The sequence below is a fragment of the Rutilus rutilus genome (genome assembly GCF_951802725.1).
Source record: "Rutilus rutilus genome assembly, chromosome: 21".
Taxonomy (NCBI): domain Eukaryota; kingdom Metazoa; phylum Chordata; class Actinopteri; order Cypriniformes; family Leuciscidae; genus Rutilus; species Rutilus rutilus.
The window spans coordinates 10,600,816-10,621,351 of NC_140226.1; the positions used below are offsets into that span (position 1 = coordinate 10,600,816).

The 20,536-nt window shown below is 37.1% G+C and overlaps 1 protein-coding gene across 4 annotated transcripts in view; it reads right to left on the reverse strand.

The window, feature by feature from the left end:
• Window positions 1-338: 338 nt before the first annotated feature.
• ctbp2a (C-terminal binding protein 2a) overlaps window positions 339-20,536 on the reverse strand; it is a 53,980-nt gene continuing 33,782 nt past the window's right edge. For 2 of the 4 annotated variants that reach the window (XM_084394097.1, XM_084394094.1), the window contains 9 exons: window positions 14,409-14,563; window positions 12,557-12,701; window positions 11,175-11,381; window positions 10,244-10,458; window positions 9,998-10,128; window positions 6,482-6,609; window positions 5,993-6,107; window positions 4,473-4,543; window positions 339-1,885 (listed from right to left, as the gene is read on the reverse strand). In XM_084394097.1, the coding sequence (XP_084250223.1) occupies window positions 4,483-4,543; window positions 5,993-6,107; window positions 6,482-6,609; window positions 9,998-10,128; window positions 10,244-10,458; window positions 11,175-11,381; window positions 12,557-12,701; window positions 14,409-14,563 (1,157 nt within the window). In that variant the 3' untranslated portion in view covers window positions 339-1,885; window positions 4,473-4,482. The remainder of the gene's footprint in view (window positions 1,886-4,472; window positions 4,544-5,992; window positions 6,108-6,481; window positions 6,610-9,997; window positions 10,129-10,243; window positions 10,459-11,174; window positions 11,382-12,556; window positions 12,702-14,408; window positions 14,564-20,536) is intronic. The other 2 variants (XM_084394096.1, XM_084394095.1) reach the window with 1 other exon arrangement.

Below are 20,536 nucleotides of genomic sequence, written 5' to 3' on the forward strand. Positions count from 1 at the left end.
AATTTCATTATATAATATAATTATATTATATAATAAAACTATTGTATTTTAAAATAAACTATTCTTTTGTCAAATTAAGACCCCCACAAAATTTAGTGTGATTTGTAAAGTTTGCAAAAGTATAGTTTCCCTCTTATTATTTCTTTACCCCCCAAAAAAGCATGCAAGTATTTCCATGTGATTGCTGCATCATATCAACCCAGAGCCACAGCGACCCCTCGTGGCCTCCAGAATCACGCAGGGGCATCTGAAGGTCACAGCACAGCAGATGCTGCCAATCCTGTCCTGACCTTCATCAACGCGTGCGTAAAGCGAGACAAACACACGAGCACAGTATAGAAAGTCAGAACGGTATTTTCTTTATTTGAACTGTACTGTATGCTAAATGTTCACCTCGGTACAATAAACAAATACAAATACTCACACTAAAAACCAAACCTACAGTTCTGGAACCAACCTGACTGGAGTTGGCCGAGGACCTCAGGATATTGCATATAAACAACACAATGAGCTCCGAACAGTGCGCTTCCACATAAAGAACCCAAAAGAAAAGGAACGGGGAGAGGATCACAGGAAAAGTATGGTTACAAAAACATTAAACTAGACAATACAAATCTAATTGAACTGCCATACATTCAACACCAAAAAACGCACTGGATGTCAGATCTATAAAAATACCTCGGGTAGGCGAAGAGGCTGATGGGAAGGAGCGAGTATTTAGACCACCGGTTTGTCGTGTGTTTTGGAGTAAATGTTCTTCCTGAGACAGGGGCGGTTTTTCACTCCAGTCCCTTTTCTGTGTGAGCTGCCATCTATTTTTGGAGTTTTACAGAACTCATATCAAACACAAAATCAAAATGTTCCTCACGGTGACGTTCACTCAAATCCAAATTGCCGTTTTTGGGAACTGACATTTAAAAACCTGACACAGAATCGAACAAATCCTGAAAAAAAAAAAATGTTTTTTTGATCTAAATTAATTTATATATATATAGATATATATTAGTAAAATAGTGTGCTCTTGGGTCTTAAAGAGGGGTGGTTTCTGAGCTGGTGCTTGTTCAATTTGTGCAATTCTGTAAACAAGAGGTCAGCTACTCTAAATGTTCTGAAAAAAAAAAAAAAAAGCTAATAATTTCTCTATCATCTTTCTTTTTGCCCAAGAACAGCCTTTCCCTCTCTGTTCTCTTAATAGATACACTGTATATATATTTTTTTATCATCAAGCACTTTTAACACTGAAACAAAGACGAGCACTAATTCCGTGGATGTAAAGATAGAAACGATGTTGAAACGTATAACTGCGTTGAGTTCTGTTACGTGCCCAAATAAGGTGAGGAGGAAGAAGAGAAGTGCATGACATGTGGGTATCAGTCAATGTTTCAAACTGGTGCACGAGGAAAGAGGCGTGGCCATCACGTAATGCCGCGCCTCCTGACAAGAAAGCACCGCCCACCTGCGTTCGAACAGGTGGAAATGATGTCCGCCCCTCGCAAAAACAACAGAAAACAAAACCACCGAACTTCCTAGGTTAAAACGTAAATGAACAGTAAATGAAAAACACTCAAACTGAAAACAAGACAGTGGTAGACGTCCGTGAAGCATGTCTCTGGTGCAGCTGGCGCTGGCAGCTGATTGCTTGTTCACCCGTTCACTGTCTCTTAGTCTCTACGATTTGCAGTTGGTCAGCGGTCAGGTGTGTGGTTATGACTTGGCCAGGTGTTCTCTATGGTCGTTGTGTTTGAGGAGCTGGGTGGGGGAGGGGGCGAGGCTGGGCTGGGTGCCCGGCGGCAAGGGGTGGGCGCTGGGCACCCCGCCAGGCATCATGCCCTCTATTTGTCCACCCATGCCACCAGGAGACACACCCACTGCACCAGGGGGGAACCTGGAGAAAAGACAGAGAATATAGAGTTACGGTGAGGTCACTGGTTTAATGCTACACTCTTTGACTACAACAAATTGCCTGCAGACTCTAAGCTTAGTTTTGGCTGAAAAACGTTATTTATACGCTAGCAGTCAAAAGTTTAGGCACGTGATATGATTGAAATGTTTTTCATGCTTGAAATTGTTTGACCTCAAGGCTTCTGCTTAAATGCTTAAAATGAATTGGTAAGTTTGATTTAATTGATTAGGACAGCTGGAACCGGGGACACTTCCTATAACACCTGATGTACTCGTTACATCATAAGAAGAATGGCATCTACGCTATTCCGAGGTTTACTGAAGTCAGCCGGATCCAGATCAGATGGTGGACCTGCGCCAGGACCCATCCACAACGCATCCCTGAAGTGCCAGCCTCATCAGCCCTGTGAACTCCTCATCGACACGACAGCCATCGGCACTGATCCTCAACAAACTCGTCTCCATACCGGCGTGATGACTCCGACTTCCAGCCAGATGGAACTGGATAAATATTCGGAATGTTCTGATCCAATCTGACTTCTGACCTGCAATGCTGCCTGAATCATAATTACACACTGTTCGTTTGTTGCCCAGAGGAGAACTGGCCCCCGACTGAGCCTGGTTTCTCCCAAGGTTTTTTTCCTCATTCGGTCACCTGATGGAGTTTTGGTTCCTTGCCATGGTTGCCTTGGCTTCTGGCTTGCTTAGTTGGGGACATTTAATATTCAACAATATTATTGATCTGCCTGCCTTAAGGTGGACGATGACGCAATTTTCTTCTAAAAACAAACTTTGTCGTATTATTTTCATGTTATCACTGTGAAGCTGCTTTGATACAATCTGTACTGTAAAAAGCGCTATATAAATAAAGGTGACTTGACTTGACTAACTACTTTAGTTAACATGAACTGAGAAAGAACAATACTTCTACAGCATTTATTATTTTTTATTGTTTTTTTCAACATTTACTAATACATGAACAAACAGTGAACAGTTGGATTTTTATTAACTAACATTAATAAAGATGAACAAATACAGTAACAAATGTGTTGCTCATTGTTAGTTCATGTTAGTTCATTCATGTTATTTTAGTTAATTTAATTATTGTTAATCATAGTTAATTTAACCTTATTGTAAAGTCTCACCGATTCATTTTGCAGCCAAAAAACGAATTTTTGCTATGTATGAACTTTATGAATGTTTGAGATGGCCAATCAAATCAAAGCATACAGGGCTTTACTGTTCACACGAATTCCAACGCGACAATTAGTTTTTGCCATGAAAGAGTAAGTAAGTTGTAAGTAGATGTAAATATCTGACAGCTGTTTTATGATAGAAATGTTAAACGACCAACAGTAATATCCAGTGAAGCAAACTACTAAACCTTTTATTCATAACGGAATGTGACGAGACGAGAAACGTTTTGCTTTGAGACATACGAATAAGAGTGAATGTGTGCAAATTTTAAAATAAAATATTATTTGCAAATAGTTTAAATTGATTACTTCATAACTGTACAACATACCTGTAACTTTTACTGTTCTTATTTCAGTGTGTTTAAAAATATTAATATTTAAAACTTTATAAAGTATTTTTTATTTTATATTAATATTTAACATGTTACAAAGTAAAATTCTAACTTCCAGCCAAACGAACATACGGATTCGACTTAATGCGAGAAATGCGACGTACTGCTGATATTTACGCTACGCCATGACGCACTACTCTACTTCTGACGTCACAAGTTGCACTTAAGGAGTAAATAGTATGGCCGTCTGACCGGAAGCTAGAATTTTACTTTGTAACATGTTAAATATTAATATTTTTCTTACACAAACTCATAGCTTTGCTTCAGAAGGCCTTTATTAACCCCCCGGAGCAGTGTGGAGTTTATGACAGATGGATTCGCTTTTTTGAGCTTCAAACTGTTGGTTGCAATTCACTGCCATTATAAAGCTTGGAAGAGCCAGGACATTTCTTAATATAACTTTGTATATTGTGTTTGTATTGTATTGTAAGACTGTATTCGTCTGAAAGAAGAAAGTCATATACACCAAGGATGACCTGAGGGCGAGTAAATCATGGGCTAATTTTCATTTTAAAGTGAACTACTCCTTTAACATTTTTTTTATTGAGGCATTTATACATATATATAAATATAAGGTATTTAAGATATTTATTTATTTATTACTTATAAAAAAAAAACTTTTTGAGTGGCACAAATAGGCCTCCATACAAAATCACAGTCTAATTTAACAAATGCTCATACAATACAGCAAAATACATACAACAAATAATGTGTAATTAAAATAATTCTAAAAAACAATTAGTAAGTAAAATTGCTGTTCAGCCTTTATGTAATATTTCAATAAATAGGAAGGTATCACATGATAGCATGTTCCATTGCACATGAGAATGAGAAATGTAAAAAGAAAAGTTGTCAAATCAAAGTAAGGATATGCTTGATGTTTCAGACCTCACTGTTTTGCTCATCAATGTCTTTCAGAGCTATTTGGGCTGTATCTTGATACCTGGCGACAGCTGTGTTGCAGTACTCTGTGAATATTTACCTGTCATTGTTTAGGTATACATTTTGTCTTGCAGGCCACCAGGAGAAACGGCTGGTAGCGGTTGGGCCACTCTGCTGAGCGAGAGAAGCAATCAGACTGAGCAACACACATTGTGTGTGTGTGTGTGTGTGTGTGTGTGTTTATATGTGTGGGTTGGAGAGTTAAATGCATAACAATGAGGTGTTAGTTGAGGGAAACGTTCAGAGGGGTCATAGCGGGTAAAGCTAGAGGTGATGCTGTCGATGTAGAGCGAAGTTAATTTATGTGTGCCACAGGGACAGACGGCAGTAACCTTTAAGTCTATTTGCATATTGCGATCTGGAGGGATTACACTCACTACACAGGGATGAACTAATGAAGATTGTTTGCACTGTTGAACACAGCCGCTGTGTTGGTTGGCTGCTCATACATCAGCATGAATGAATTTGTTGAGTATTTCATCTCACTGCGAGGAAGGAGTGATCTTGAGTAGAGTGGGGAAAAGAGCAGGGATGGCGATTAGAGGGAATTTAATGAATCTGGTTTTGATTCTGATTTTATTTGACAATATAGGTCCCTCAGCGATTTCATTAAGGATTTAGTACTTTTGTAAGTGAAATTCTCAGAAATGCTGTTAAAAATGGATCGGACCGAGCACCAAAACACACTCGTAGCCAATCAGCAGTAAGGGGCGTATACAATCATGAGGGGGGAGGGATTTGGGGCAGAGTTATCAAGATAGGGGTGTGATCCTTTTGGGTAGGGGCACGTTTATTTTCGGTGATTTCAAATATCAACAGCGTTTCTCAGAAATCACTTACTGAACCTTTCATTTACATTTTTAAAAAAATGTTTTAACATATTTTGATGTTTTTAATACCATTTATAATTATTTAACAAATTATATTTATAATTTATTAAATTATTACTATTACCATTGCTATTTATTATTATACTATTTTAAAAATATTTGTGTAAATACTATAACTAAAATATTTTATTTAAAAAATAATATATTAAACCATTTATTGAACCATTAACAAATAATATATATATATATATATATAAAACTACTACTATTTATTATTATTATTATTATTATTATTATAATATTTATTAAACATTTTTTTGAATCTAGCTAATAAATATCACTAAATTATGCTAGATTTATACTGAAAACGAGAAGAAAACTATTTGCCAATGAAAATAAGAAAAATACATTTAACTCAAGATATATTATATTCATGTTCAGTTTTATTTCTAAGTATATCTATAGTTTTAAGAATGTTTGCATATACACAGTATATATAAATATACACATACACAGTATATATTAACAATTATTGTTAAGACTGGAAGATTAGAACTGAATGCAATGAAAATCATTTGGATCTGGTAAATGAGAACCGGTTCTCGATTCTCAATCCCAGAAACAAGGGTGTTTGAGATGTTAAACTCAAGGGTGGATGGAATAAAGGTTAGTATGATATGACAGGTAATGTATGTTAGGTTCTGTGCATGTTTAAAATCTCGTTTCTCACCTGTAAGCTCCTCCGTTGAGCTCCGGGTGTACTTGCTGCTCCATCATCCCCCACGGCGCCGTAGTAACAAAAAACTCTTTGTTGACGCAGTTTCTGAGACTGTCTGGAATACGACCTGAAAAACAGAACAAACCCCGAGACATGATGACTGATGTACAACAGCACGGATCCTTTGAGGGAGACAGAGTTTATATAAAGAACTAGATTTACATTCCCTGAAGGAAATACAAGTGCTTGCTAGGCAGCACAAGAATGTTAAAATAACAGTTTGAAAAGTTATGTGATATATATATATATATAGGACAGGAGTGAGAGAAAGAGAGGTAAATCAGGAACCCCTTCCCTTCACAGTTCACATACCATCCAATTAACCACGCAACCCTATGATAATCACAATTTCGTATGCCAATTCTACAATGACAGCCTCAGAAGGGGTTACATTTTGAACAGAAAACACTTTAAGAGAGAGGTCAATGGGAGCTTTCATACCAGTGATGGCCCTGCGGATCTCAGTGGCCGCGGCCTCTCTCATCTCTAGTGAGGCCTGCTCACTGTACCACGCCGTGTGAGGGGTGCAGATCAGATTGGGCGCATCCTTCAGAGGACCCTGAGTAAAACTGAGAGAAAACCATAGCATAAGGAGACAGAATGAGACTATATCCTGATTTGCATACTTTTACTACACACTGAAAGGATAGCACTTGGGAGCACTTCAACTCGGCGCAGTAAAAAGTCACGTTGGTTCTAATGACACAAGTGAGAGGGAGAGGGGGAGAGGATTTTTCAGGAGTGATGATATTACTGCACCGAGTCGAAGTGCTCCCAAGTGCTATTCCGCCATACATTATAGTTATCCTTTTTACCCGCTTAGAAAAGCGGCACGTTTTATTTTGTGTAACCATACTTGGTCGTGTAACTACTCGTGTAACTGTATTTAAATAGGGAAAACGTGTTTGGTCGCTTCTAGCTTCATCTCTGTTTGGTCCCTAATGAATGAACTGGGCTAAGCTAAGCGTTATCAAAGTGTCGCCGCGCGCCAGAGCGATTGAGTGCACGCACTGAGACGAGAGAGGTATGTATCAACTCGTCTTAGTTAAGAGAATAACAGTTTAATATGAAAAAAACGGTGAAGTATCCCTTTAATATTTCAGTGGAAACCATGATGTATTTTTTTCAGCATTTTTTTGATGAATAGAAAGATCAAAAGAAAAGCATTTATTTGAAACAGTATTTTTTTTTTTTACAAATTATAATTAAAATTTGGTTTTATAATTTACATTTTATTTTATTTTTGATTAAAAGTGTTTGTTTTTTTTTCTTTTTTTTTTAAATATTCAAATTCAAATTCAAATTCAAATTTATTTGTATAGCGCTTTTCACAATACATATTGTTTCAAAGCAGCTTTACAGAAAGTGCATTTCAGAAATGTACATAGAGAAATACAGTTAGTTAATCATGTATTGATTTAGGGCATAAACATCGCCCGCGTCGAGTCGTCTCAACTGTAGTATAAAATGTAAGTATTATGTGAATGCCTGGCTGAAGAGATGCGTCTTTAATCTAGTTTTAAACTGGGACAGCGAGTCTGAGCCTCGAACAATATCAGGAAGGCCATTCCAGAGTTTAGGAGCTAAATGTGAAAAAGCTCTCCCTCCTGTAGTGGACTTAGATATCCTAGGAATGACCAGAAGCCTCGAATTTAGTGATCTTAAAGAGCGCGATGGATTGTAGGGCGATAGAAGTTCCGTTAAATACACGGGAGCTAAACCATTTAGGGCTTTATAGGTCAGTAGCAATACTTTGTAATTGATACGGAACTTTATAGGTAACCAATGTAGAGACGACAGAATTGGTGTTATATGATCGTATTTTCTTGACCTAGTAAGAACTCTAGCAGCTGCATTTTGGACTAACTGTAGCTTGTTTATTGAGGATGCAGGACAACCGGCTAATAAAGCATTACAGTAATCTAGTCTCGAGGTCATGAATGCATGAACTAACTTTTCTGCATCAGAAACAGATAGCATGTTACGTAGCTTAGCAATGTTTCTAAGGTGGAAAAAGGCTGTTCTTGTAACATATGAAATATGATTTTCAAAAGACAAGTTGCGGTCTAATATAACACCCAGGTCTTTTACTGTAGAGGATAAAGTAACAGGACATCCTACGATGTTAAAGTTGTATTGTAAGAGGTTTTGTGGGCAGTTTTTTGGACTAATAAGTAATACCTCCGTTTTATCTGAATTTAATAGCAGAAAATTACATGTCATCCAGTATTTTATATCTTTAACACACTCTGTTAATTTAGATAATTTAGCGTTTTCATCTGGTCGTGATGAAATATATAATTGAGTGTCATCAGCATAACAGTGGAAATTAATTCCATGTTTTCTTATAATATTACCAAGTGGCAGCATATATATTGAGAATAGCAGAGGGCCTAACACAGATCCTTGCGGTACACCGTAGTTTACTGACGTTATCTTCGATTTTTCCCCATTTACGCAGACAAAATGGTAACGGTCTGATAAGTACGATCTAAACCAGTTTAATGCCTGTCCCTGAACACCAGTGTAGTTTTGTAGTCGGTCTAAGAGTATTGTGTGATCTATAGTATCGAACGCAGCACTAAGATCAAGTAAAACTAGTATTGAGATACAGCCTTGGTCAGAAGCTAAAAGTAAATCATTTGTGATTTTAACGAGCGCAGTTTCTGTGCTATGGTGCGGTCTGAATCCTGACTGAAACTTCTCATAGATATCATTTTCTTGCAAGAAAGAACACAATTGAGCGGACACAACTTTTTCTAGTATTTTAGACATAAATGGAAGATTTGAAATGGGTCTGTAATTTGCTAGGTTATTATGATCTAATTGTGGTTTCTTAATAAGAGGTTTTATAACTGCCAACTTGAATATTCTTGGAACATGACCTAAGGATAAAGACGAGTTAATAATGTTGAGAAGAGGCTCTTCCACTACAGGTAACACTTGTTTCAGTAGTTTAGTTGGTATTGGATCTAATAAACACGTTGTTGGTTTAGATGCAATGATAAGTTTATTTAACTCTTCCTGTCCTATAGTTGCAAAGCGCTGTAATTGTTCTTGCGGGGTGATAATTGAGGCTGAATCATAAGACACCATTAAAGATTGTACATTTACAATTGTGTTTCTGATGCTTTCTATTTTCTCAGTGAAGAAATTCATAAAATCATTACTACTACACTGTGACAGAATATTTTGCTCCGGTAACGTCTGTTTATTTGTTAGTCTAGCGACGGTGTTAAATAAAAACCTTGGATTGTTTTGGTTGTTTTCTATTAGTTTGCGGAGATGCTCAGCCCTGGCTGCTTTTAGGGCCTTTTTATAACGTGACATACTGTCTTTCCACGCGATTCTAAAGACCTCTAGATTAGTTTGTTTCCATTTACGCTCTAAATTACGAGTTTCTCTCTTTAGAACATGCGTAACACTGTTGTACCATGGTGCTTTAGTTTTCTCTCTAACCTTTTTTAATCTAATTGGTGCAACGATGTCTAATGTACTAGAGAAAATGGTGCTCTTCCCAAATGCAAAATAGTATTAGTATTAAAATAGTATTAGTATTAAAATAGTATTATTCCCAAATGCAAACTTTTGAAAATTCATTATTACTCAACGTTGGATACATTGCAATACATTGTGAGAATAACACAATAATACAAGCGAAAGAAATTAATCCAGGGGAAGAAATACATGTTGTGCTCCCATAACAAATTTCCATTATGTTCTAGAAAAGTAAAATGCCAGAGCAGAAAACTTTGCAGTCCTTGCTATGTTTGTACATCTGAAATAACACACCATTGTCAATGCACTATAATCTGGGATGCACTAATCCTAATATTGCATATTATATAGAAGTAATAGTATGCTAATTTAGGTGCAGCTGAAGAGATGTTTGGAGTTACATCTATTATCTTAAGACAAAGGAGATTGTTCTAATTAGTATGTCATTACAAATGTTACCTGAAGGGTTCAGATTCGTGAACGTCCAGGGCGGCCCCTCGTATCCTGCCCTCTTTTAGAGCCTGAGCCAGGGCTTTTTCATCGACCAGACCCCCTCGGGCTGTGTTGACTAGAAACGCTCCCTGTCGCATCTACGAAAACATGATGCATGATATTCCACAAGTCCTCAAAGTCATGTTCAAGCCACAGCCACTAGATGGCGCTCATGACAGCATGCGATTAATGGACTGTTTGTGTGTAGTCTACCTGTTTGATGGTGAAGTCGTTAATGAGGTGGTGATTGTGTTCGTTTAGGTTGCAGTGGAGAGACACACAGTCGCTCTGGTACAGGAGGTCCTGTAAGGTGTAAACTCTCTGAACGCCCAGCGATCGCTCTAAACCGTCTTGCAAGTATGGGTCGTAAAAGATCACATTGAAGCCAAACGCTTTTGCTCGAACAGCCACTGCCTGTCCTGATCGGCCTATAACGCAAATATACATAAATATATAGACACACAAACCCATCCAGCAGAAATGACTTTAGGATTGTTTATATAACTATATAAGTGCTTGTTTGTCCTTCTTGGAGCTTAACTAACTCTTGTCACCACTGACTTTAGTTATATGAAAACAAAAATTATACATGGATGACCAGACAGTGAATAGATGACATAATTCATTTGAACCATTCCTTTAAGGTTCCTGTGATTTTTAATATGTAAATATAATACTTTCATGTACACTACCAGTCAAAAGTCTGCAGTCACTTTAAATTATATTATTTATTATAATATATTTTTAGTTAAATGCTTGAATTTAGTCTTATAAGGGGTAAGGATAGATTGTGCTTCAAGAATTTCAATACTAAAATTGTACTTTTATTTTTTTAATGATTTTTATTCACTTCATGTTTCAATCACTACATAATTCTCATACTTCAATTTATGATGACTGAAAATGTATGTAAAATGTTAAATAGTTCATACATATAGGTTGCTTTGGATAAAAACATATATATGCATTTATATCTCAAATGTGTATTTCAATGAATAATACAGAACAAACAATGTTTTTTTTAACTATAACTTAATTTTATAACTTTTATTAATGGCATTAACACGCATTATTATGTTATGTAATGCTTAACACAATTGCGTAAAGTTCTTATGTTTGTTGATGAAGTGTTTGTGTCTCTCACCAAAGCCAATAAGTCCGAGTGTTTCCCCTCTGATGCGGGCGGCCCCTGACGCCACCTCTCGGATCTGCTCCACGCTCTGGACCCGTGTGCCCTCCCGCATGGCCTGGTATAGCCACGTGTTCCTCCTGTACAGGTTCAGGATGTGGCAAAGCGTCGAGTCTGCCGTCTCCTCCACAGCGGCTGATGGGATATTACACACTGCGATACCTGCAGACATGCACAAAGATTGATATTTACATATCCGAACATTCAATAAACAAGACAAGGCCTCAGATGGTCCATTCATACTGATAGTCAAGTAAACCCTGATCCTGTCTTCTAACCGTTCATGGATTTGACCTACAAGTTTATCCAGCCATCATTAAAGGGGTGGTTGATTATGATTTCACTTTTTCAATTTAGTTAGTGTGTAACGTTGCTGTTTGAGCATAAACAACATCTGCAAAGTTACAACGCTCAAAGTTCAAAGCAAAGGGAGATATTTGCTTTTAAACAAATCGTTTTTTAAGGACTACAACAAACGACATTCCTCCCGGGTTAGTGACAATCACTAACCCTAAAATTTACTGTTGAAAAACTGTTGAAGCTCCGCCCTCTGTGCTGGGAGCAGCAGCTCATTTGCATTTAAAGGGACAGACACAAAAACGGTGCGTGACAATTTTACGCACGACAATTTTAACATGCTATATAAAAATATCTGTGGGGTATTTTGAGCTAAACGTTCACATACACACTCTGGGGACAACAGAGACTTATTTTACATCTTGTGAAAAGGGCATTATACCACCCCTTTAAAAGGAGAAATGGAGATCATTATCCAGCCAGAAAACATTCTTTCTTCAACTCTAACCATATAAACTGTCTGTCCCAGAGGAACAATTAGTCCTCCTCTACCTTCTTATGTCTCTGAAAGACTTCTCAAACTTTCAAGCTTCCAACTTTTCCTCACTACATGCAGAGAACTTTGTTTTTCTGAACAAAGATTGAACCTAGATTCTCAGCTGAGCAGTATTCAATGTCAGAAGTGTGTTCTCTGTGATGCCAAGTATCACACTATATAAACTCAACATCTTTATACATTCTACATTTCATTTGCTCCAGCTTTTCACAATATTATCAATGTTTTAAGTTTCTCAGGTGTATATTATTGTCCAGAAAGCTGTTGAAGCAACTCAAAGACACTGTTGTCACATGAAGCATGTGATTTTTAGATAGGGTTTTTATTCTTATTATTCTCATTATCTAGATAAAATAATAATAATGGGGCAAATTTACATTTGTATGTCAGGTATCAACTTCTTATTCTACAAATTAATCTTCTATTAAGACCAAAAGTCGTGAGCAGGAAACATGTCTTAGCATTTGTCACTCGATGCTCTTACCCATCTCTCCAGCTGCTTTAATGTCGATATTGTCATATCCACTACCGATGCGGATTATGATTCGGAGGGCTTTAAATTTCTCCAGATCTTCTCTGGTCAGAGTAATGGTGTGGTACATCATCGCCCCCACCGCCTCGTTCAACACCTGCCACAGACACATTTATACCACACTATAAACATCAGGACACAAAACTGGGGGATGTTTATTAAGCACACATAAATCATTTCTTTGTAGCATCCTGGGCCTGGGAGGAGTATGTGGGTGTAATGCATTCCTCATGATGAGTTTGCCATGTTCGTGTATGTGTCATTTAATGGATTTCCTCCCAGTTTGATAATTATTTGTTTTTTACTTTTTACAAAACCATAATCTGAATCAAATAGCAAAAACTGAAGAGACGTGACGGCCACGTATGGTAACCCATACTCTGATTTTGTACTCTGCATTTAACCGATCCAAGTTAGTGCATACACACATGAGTAGTGAACACACACACACACACACTGCAAGCCATGGACACACACACCCGGAGCAGTGGGCAGCCATTTTGCTGTGGCGCCCAGGGAGTGATTTGGGGTTAGGTGCCTTGCTCAAGGGCACCTCAGTCATTTCCTGCCGGTATTGAGAATCGAACCTGTGACCTTCGGGTTACCAGTCTGACTCTAACCATTAGGCCACGACTGCCCCTATAAAACATAATATTAAACTTAACAGGGTAATTCAATTCAGTGCAATGAAATTCTACACCTTCGTAACTGGGTCTGATAATTGGGTCACTATAAAATGAATCACAGCCTGTGTGTTTTTAAATGAACTAGTGTTTCCGGCAGAATTCTGCTTTGGTTTACAATGCATGCATATTGTACATACTAAACAAATCTAATTTATGAAAATATTTGAATGTTCTTTTCATAAAAAACAAGCAAACAATTTATTACAACAAAATCTTTGACAGCACATTGTCATATAAACATCCAGTCAGTCAGTAACAGATTCACTAAGTAATTTGTTGACTGATTTAAACTGATTTAATAGCTTGTGCATTTGTGGGTCTTCAATCAATTCATTAAAATAACTGATTCATAGGAGTTTGTGAAAACAACTGACATGCAGTCAGTGAAAACAATGCAATAAAACATGTTATATATTTGTTACGTATTTATTGTCTGATTTAGATTTAGACTAGCTGCTGAAAAGCAGCACTTGTTCAGTGAACCAATTCAAAACAAGTTGCTTGTTGTCATCACTCATAATTATTCATTTTTCATATAAAATTAAGTTGAATTAAAGATAACATTTATATTTACTGTTATATTTATGCACAAAGGACAATTATTAAATATCATAATTTAAAAAAAATTGTGAAAAACAAAAAAAGCCTTCATTATTTGCTTCATTGTTTTGGGTACATAAAAGCAGCAAAATCTGTTTGGTTGAAATGATTTGGTTCCTCGAAAGCTCGGAAGCTCGGAAGCTCGGAAGGAAGGAAGGAAGGAAGGAAAATAGGGAAGAACAGACAGAAGGTTAAAAGGAAGGAAGGAAGGAAGGAAGGAAGGAAGGAAGGAAGGAAGGAAGGAAGGAAGGAAGGAAGGAAGGAAGGAAGGAAGAATGGAAGGTTAAAAGGAGGGAAGGAAGGAAGGAAGGAAGGAAGGAAGGAAGGAAGGAAGGAAGGAAGGAAGGAAGGAAGGAAGGAAGGAAGGAAGGAAATAGGAAAGGAAGGAAGGAAATAGGAAAGGAAGGAAGGAAAAATAGGGAAGGAAGGAAGGTTAAAAGGAGGGAAGGGAGGAAGGTTGGTTGGAAGAAAGATTGGACGAAAGAAAGGAAGGTTGGAAGGAAATGGAGCAAACAGACCTTCTCGTGGATCTCCTGCGTTGACTGCGCATCACAGAACGCCACCGTGGCCAAATCCTTCAGGATGGGCATCTCTACGGTACAGTCCCTCCCGTCCAGCAGAGCGACCAGCGGCCGAGGGTGCATCGGGCCGTTCATGATCTGAGGCCTTATACCTGCAAACACAGAGAGGAACGTCAACTTCCCAATCACCCCTCCCGCCATTTTTCTTGTTGTCATGGAGATTGCAGCATTTGGGCAGAGTTATGAATACATTTCATTTAATAGCCTTTGGGGGAAACATCTTGTTCTCTTGTTTCTCTCTTTTCACTCTCCACCATCTATTTAAAAAGGACTTCAAATGAGAATTATTTACCATGGTATTATTAAAAAATAATTGTGTGGGAGATGTTAAGGCAGCGCTGGGTCTCTCCGAGGGAAACGGAGATCAGGGGTTTGGCACGCTTTAAATAAGCAGTGGACACATCAAACAGAAACACAAATGACATGGTGGAGCCATCATCACTACATCAGAGCGGGAGAAATCAGAGGGGGAAGGACAGACTGATGGGGCTCTCACACACACACACACACACACCCCTTCATGTAGGTGCTCGACCAATCAATGTTCGCGAAACCGTGCCGACTGTTCATTTTCCAACCCATAAACAATTTCAGAGCTCAGACAGCCTGCTCTAAAAGCTTTTTTGGACATGAACAGTGAAGGCAAACTTAAACTCAGTGATTTTTAAACAAACAGAGTCTGAGCAGCACAGCAGCACACGGCCATTATCCAATCAGAGGCCAGAATGGGGAATTATCCAATCAGAGAGCAGGAGGGGAAAATCTCAGCCCTACCCTTCAGCCATTCTCCACATTTACTCTGATCATAGTGCACAAAAGATCCCGACAAAACGTCGATTTCAGAGATGTGAGGCTTTTTATTTGAATTGCCATCACATTTTCTCTCAGTCTTTGCAGTTTTCTCCCAGCAGGGGATTATGAAAAAAAAAAAAAAAAAAAAATCTTTTACATACCCCTCATGTTGTTTCAAAACCCATATGACTTTCTCTCTTCCTTGGAGCACAGTAATATTTCTAAGAATTTTAACATTGTTTTTTATACAATGTAAACATATGGTGACCATCAAGCTAAAAAAAATATGACTAACAAGAGCATCATGTAGTTCATAAGCCATTTAAAATATATATTTTCTTCCGCCAAAGCTTTTGAATCTTACATTTGCGATCACATGCTTTCAAATATGGTGCATCGTACATTTAATATCAACAGTGCAAAGAATGATTTTCTTACTCTGTATTTTTGTCTTGGTTTCCATTACAAATATCATTTTTTTTTAATATATTTAAAACAATAATATCTGCCAATGGGGTGAGAAAAATAATCCAGTTCTCCTTTTGAAATGAGTTTATTTTTATTACCTCACCAGCATATTTCTTGTTTTAAGAATAAACTCGCTTAATTAAAAAAAAATGTCAGGAAACAAGACTTTAGCTTCTCAAGTAACCGTTTCTAGATTCAAGAATGCTCAAATATTTGTACTGGAAAACAAGACAGAAATACTAAGTAAGAATACTAAGTATGGGTTCTTGCAGGTCATGTGACCAATCATTGATGCGGAAAGTATAAAATTCGTTTGAGATCTACAGAGGAAGGGAACCAAAGATGATCGCTTTCATTTCAGTCTGCTTTCACAAAGCCATCGTAATACATGTGAATATTTACAATTTATTAGTGCAGACCTTTTTGGCAAAGTATTATGATGGTGAACATTTTACCAAACATCTCCATTTACGTTCAACAGAAGAAAGGAAATTAAAGTAACGCTGCGAAGGTGAATAAAAAAAATAAAAAAAGACATTTCTAGTTTTGGGTGAACTATTACTTTAATGTATGTGAAACTAATGAGAGAGAGAGAGAGAGAGAGAGAGAGAGAGAGAGAGAGAGAGAGAGAGAGAGAGAGAGAGAGAGAGAGAGAGAGAGAGAGAGAGAGAGAGAGAGAGAGAGAGAGAGAGAGAGAGAGAGAGAGAGAGAGAAAAATGTAATACTCTCTTTGAAATTCCATGAACAATAAAAGTCTGTAAAAACAAAAGGAAATGAGGAGATTTTTCCATGGAGTTGCGTTGACGTGGATCTGTGCATGTTTGTGTGTGTGTGTGTGTGTGTGTGTGTTAAATATGGCAGCGTGTATATCACACAGTATGTGTGAGTTTCCACACTTCTTGCTAGGTGTGCCGCTGTGATTTTAATAAGTGTGTGTGTGTGTGTACGCGTGTGTGTGTGTGTGTGTGTACGCGTGTGTGTGTGTGTGTGTGTGTGTGATACAAGCAATCTTGGATTAAAAAAAAAAGCTGGCAGCCAAGTGCCTCACCTCACTGTCAACTGCTGCTTATGGTTACCAAGCAACATCATCTCTCACCGTCACACAAACACACACACACACACACACACACAACTGAGACACAAACAACAAAAAACACTTTTTGCTCCAAAGCTAATAGACACTTGCAGGAAAAGGAGTTAAAATGGTCAAATCACTGAATGACCGTCCAGGTCCTGAAATAAACCAGGTGCATGAGTGTCTAATAAGAGTGTATCTGTGCTGCGTCACTTTTTCTTCTCTCTCCACCCCTCCTGATCTATTAGCCAGGGATTTAGTTGGCAAACACACACACACACACACACTCACTAATGATAAGGAGTCAGGAACAAAATGCACTGTGCGTGTTTGCACACACATGCCGAACTAGTTTGCAGATGTGTCACAGACAGCAGCCAAGACATGCGCTTGTGACACCATCAAAAACCAAGAACCGTGCACACACACACACACACACACACACTCAACACACTTTTGCTTTTGGCCAATTTCAGAAACATGCGTCTTGCCTGAAAAATGCTGCCTCCACATTCCTCCCATGAAGAGCAGCCCAAAAAACAGGGGAGAAATAAAAATGGAGGGAGGCGGCAGAGGAAAAGCGTTCTCCTGTGATTGTGTCCTGGGGGTATCCCTCCTCTCGCTGTCTGTCGCTCGCTCACTCGCTCACTCCCCCATATGTGGGTAAGCGGAGATATCTGCTCTTCTTCGGTCAGGAACGAAAGCGTTCAGAGACGGACAGAGGAGCCTGTTGTTTTCATCCCTCGTTCTAGCCTCTCACTCTCGGCTTGTCCATCTTGATTGCCGTTTTCATCCCCCCCTCTCGTCTCATTTTAGAACAGACCTCTCAAGGTTAAAAAGGAGAGGAATAATTACGCCTGGCCGAGTCGAGGAGAGTCACGGAAAGAGGGAGAGGGTCAAAAATTCCCACACGAGTGCCAGTGCAAACGAGTTGTGCCGTTCCACTCCTCACGCTTCCAATCACTCCCCCTTCTGTTGCTCTTTTTTTCGACCCACTCCTTTTTTTTTTTCTTTTTTTTTTTTTTCAACCGCACTCCCTTGCTCACAAATTTATGATTTGGAGACCACAGTGGTTAGAGACTGCCAGCCTCTCCCTTCCACTCAAATCTCTCCGCCTGCCTTTCTTTCTTTTATTTTCTCTTGCTCTTTCTACCTCTCTTTTATTCACCCTCCCTCTATGCTCAAAAATTACAGTCACTTCATTCTGTTAAAATGGTATTTATTTGGTTTATGTAATGTGAACACTAGTGTGTGTGTGTGTGTGTGTGCACGCGCTTTGTGAAAAGCAAAATGAAGGGTTGAAGAAAAACTGTCAAATAAACAAACAAACAGAAATGAAAAATTACCAAACTAACAAATGAAAAACAAACGAAAGAACAAACAAAAGAACAAACGAAAGAGCATCAAAGTAATAAAAGAAATGGACTAATTAAATACAAAAAATAACATAATACACATCAAACAAATTAACAAACAATTTAATTAATGGGGGAAAAAAACTGAAGAACCAAACAAATAAACAAGGAATGATTGAATGAAAGACTAAAAATGTCTGAACAAACAAATTAATCAACAATTAAAAACAAAAAACAAACAAACAAACTAATAAATCAAAGAAAATGACACTGACAGCAAACTAATGAACAAAAATGAAATGAATGAATGAATGAATGAACAAACGTCAAATTAATGAAAGAAAAAACAGACACACATTTGAATAATATGATTAAAGAAAAAGCATCATTGCACAAAATTAATAAAAAAAGGGGAAAAACATGACCAAACAATGAATGAATGAATGAATGAATGAATGAATGAATGACCTAAGACCTGAACAAACTATAAAAAGAAAACAAGAACAAACTAATGACCAAACAATGAATAAATGAATTAATGAAAGAACTAAGACCCAAACAAAAGAACAAACTAAAAACGAACAAACTACTGACCAAACAAGGAATGAATGAAAGAACTAAGAAGAAAGAACAAACTATAAAAAGAAAACATGAACAAACTACTGACCAAACAATGGATGAATGAATGAATGAATGAACCAAGACCAAAACAATGAAAAGAATGAATATCAAATGAATGATTTGAACAAACAAATGTACCAACACATGAAAAAACAAACGAGCAAACTTATTAACGAACATCAACTCTAAATGAAGAAGAATGACTGAAAGGAAGGTTCATGCACACTGCATTGTGCAGACACAGACACAAAGATGTGTTCAAAGCTGCTCATGTTGTGTACAGTTGAGCTGAATGAGTGATTTTAAGCTACTTAAGTCCATATGAACACACTGTCACAGTGGCCAATACACACCGTCCCAAAGCACTTAACAGGATTTCCAGTGAAAGTCAAGACATTCGCTTCACTTTTCAGAAAATACACACAGAGAAAGGAATTAAACAGTCACCACATGAGTGGAGGGTCATATAACACACAGCTGGCCAGAGGAACCAGATCAGCACAATTAGTTTGAGATAACACAATATCAGCCTTACAAGGGACATACCACAGAAAACAGGATTTTCCTTGCACATTTCAGATAAAACAGTGTACACACAGACACACTGTTATATTCTCAACACAAAGCTTCCTCCAGTTCAAACTGAACATTTATAAAAACGAATCTGTAAATAATCCTTGTGGTTTTGATGAGCTCATTAACCACCCTCATTTACATATTGTTACCGATTAATATTCAGCAACTTGCCACACCTTGATGTATGAGAGTGTGAAGTGCACCAGTTAGCCAATCATAACAGAGGTCATTTAAATAAAGCTTTAAAGGCAAAGTAGCAAAAACAGCCTTTTTTTTTTTTATGGGGTCCTTTAAAAGGATTCGAGCATGAAAAAAAACTTAATTATCTCTGCTTTTGGGGCATGAAACCTTGACTGACCTCATAAGTGGACTTCAGGGGAAAAATACAAAAGCATGAATATGGTAGGGCGGCACAATGAATCGAAATAAAACCAAAATTACAATATGGCTTAGGGCGATTATCAAATTCCAATGGCTACAATTTAATTAAATAAACATAAGCGCTGTGAGTTGAAGCTTGGCACTTGACAATGTGGCACTCAACAAAGCTTGATGGTTTAACAGTTTAAAATGAAGAAATTGTACTGTAAAACAAAATTGTCACAAATTTTTACTTAAATATTTTTTTTTATTTTACAGTGAAATTCGCCAATAGTAATATTTCTTCTTTTCTTAAATATTTATATGCATACAATTGTTATCAGAAAAATCATTATTTTATATTTTATTTATTTATTTGATGTGCTTGAAGGGCTGCACAGTTTCACCAAAAATGTATGTGTATATATATATATAAAATATTATATATATATAATAATCCCCCAAAAATAATACAAATTATATATATATATATATATATATATATATATATATATATATATATATATATATATATATGTATATGTATATGTATATATATATATATATATATATATATATATATATATATATATATATATATATAATCTTTTTTTAGATTCATTTTAGATATTCATAATATATATAACAGTTTTGGTGAAACTGTGCAGCCCTTCAAACAAGCACATCAAATAAATAAATACAATTGTTATCAGAAAAATCATTATTTTATATTTTATGTATATAAATATTTATGAAAAGAAGAAATATTACTATTGGAGAATTTCACTGTAAAAAAAAAAAAAAAAAAAAGGAAAAAT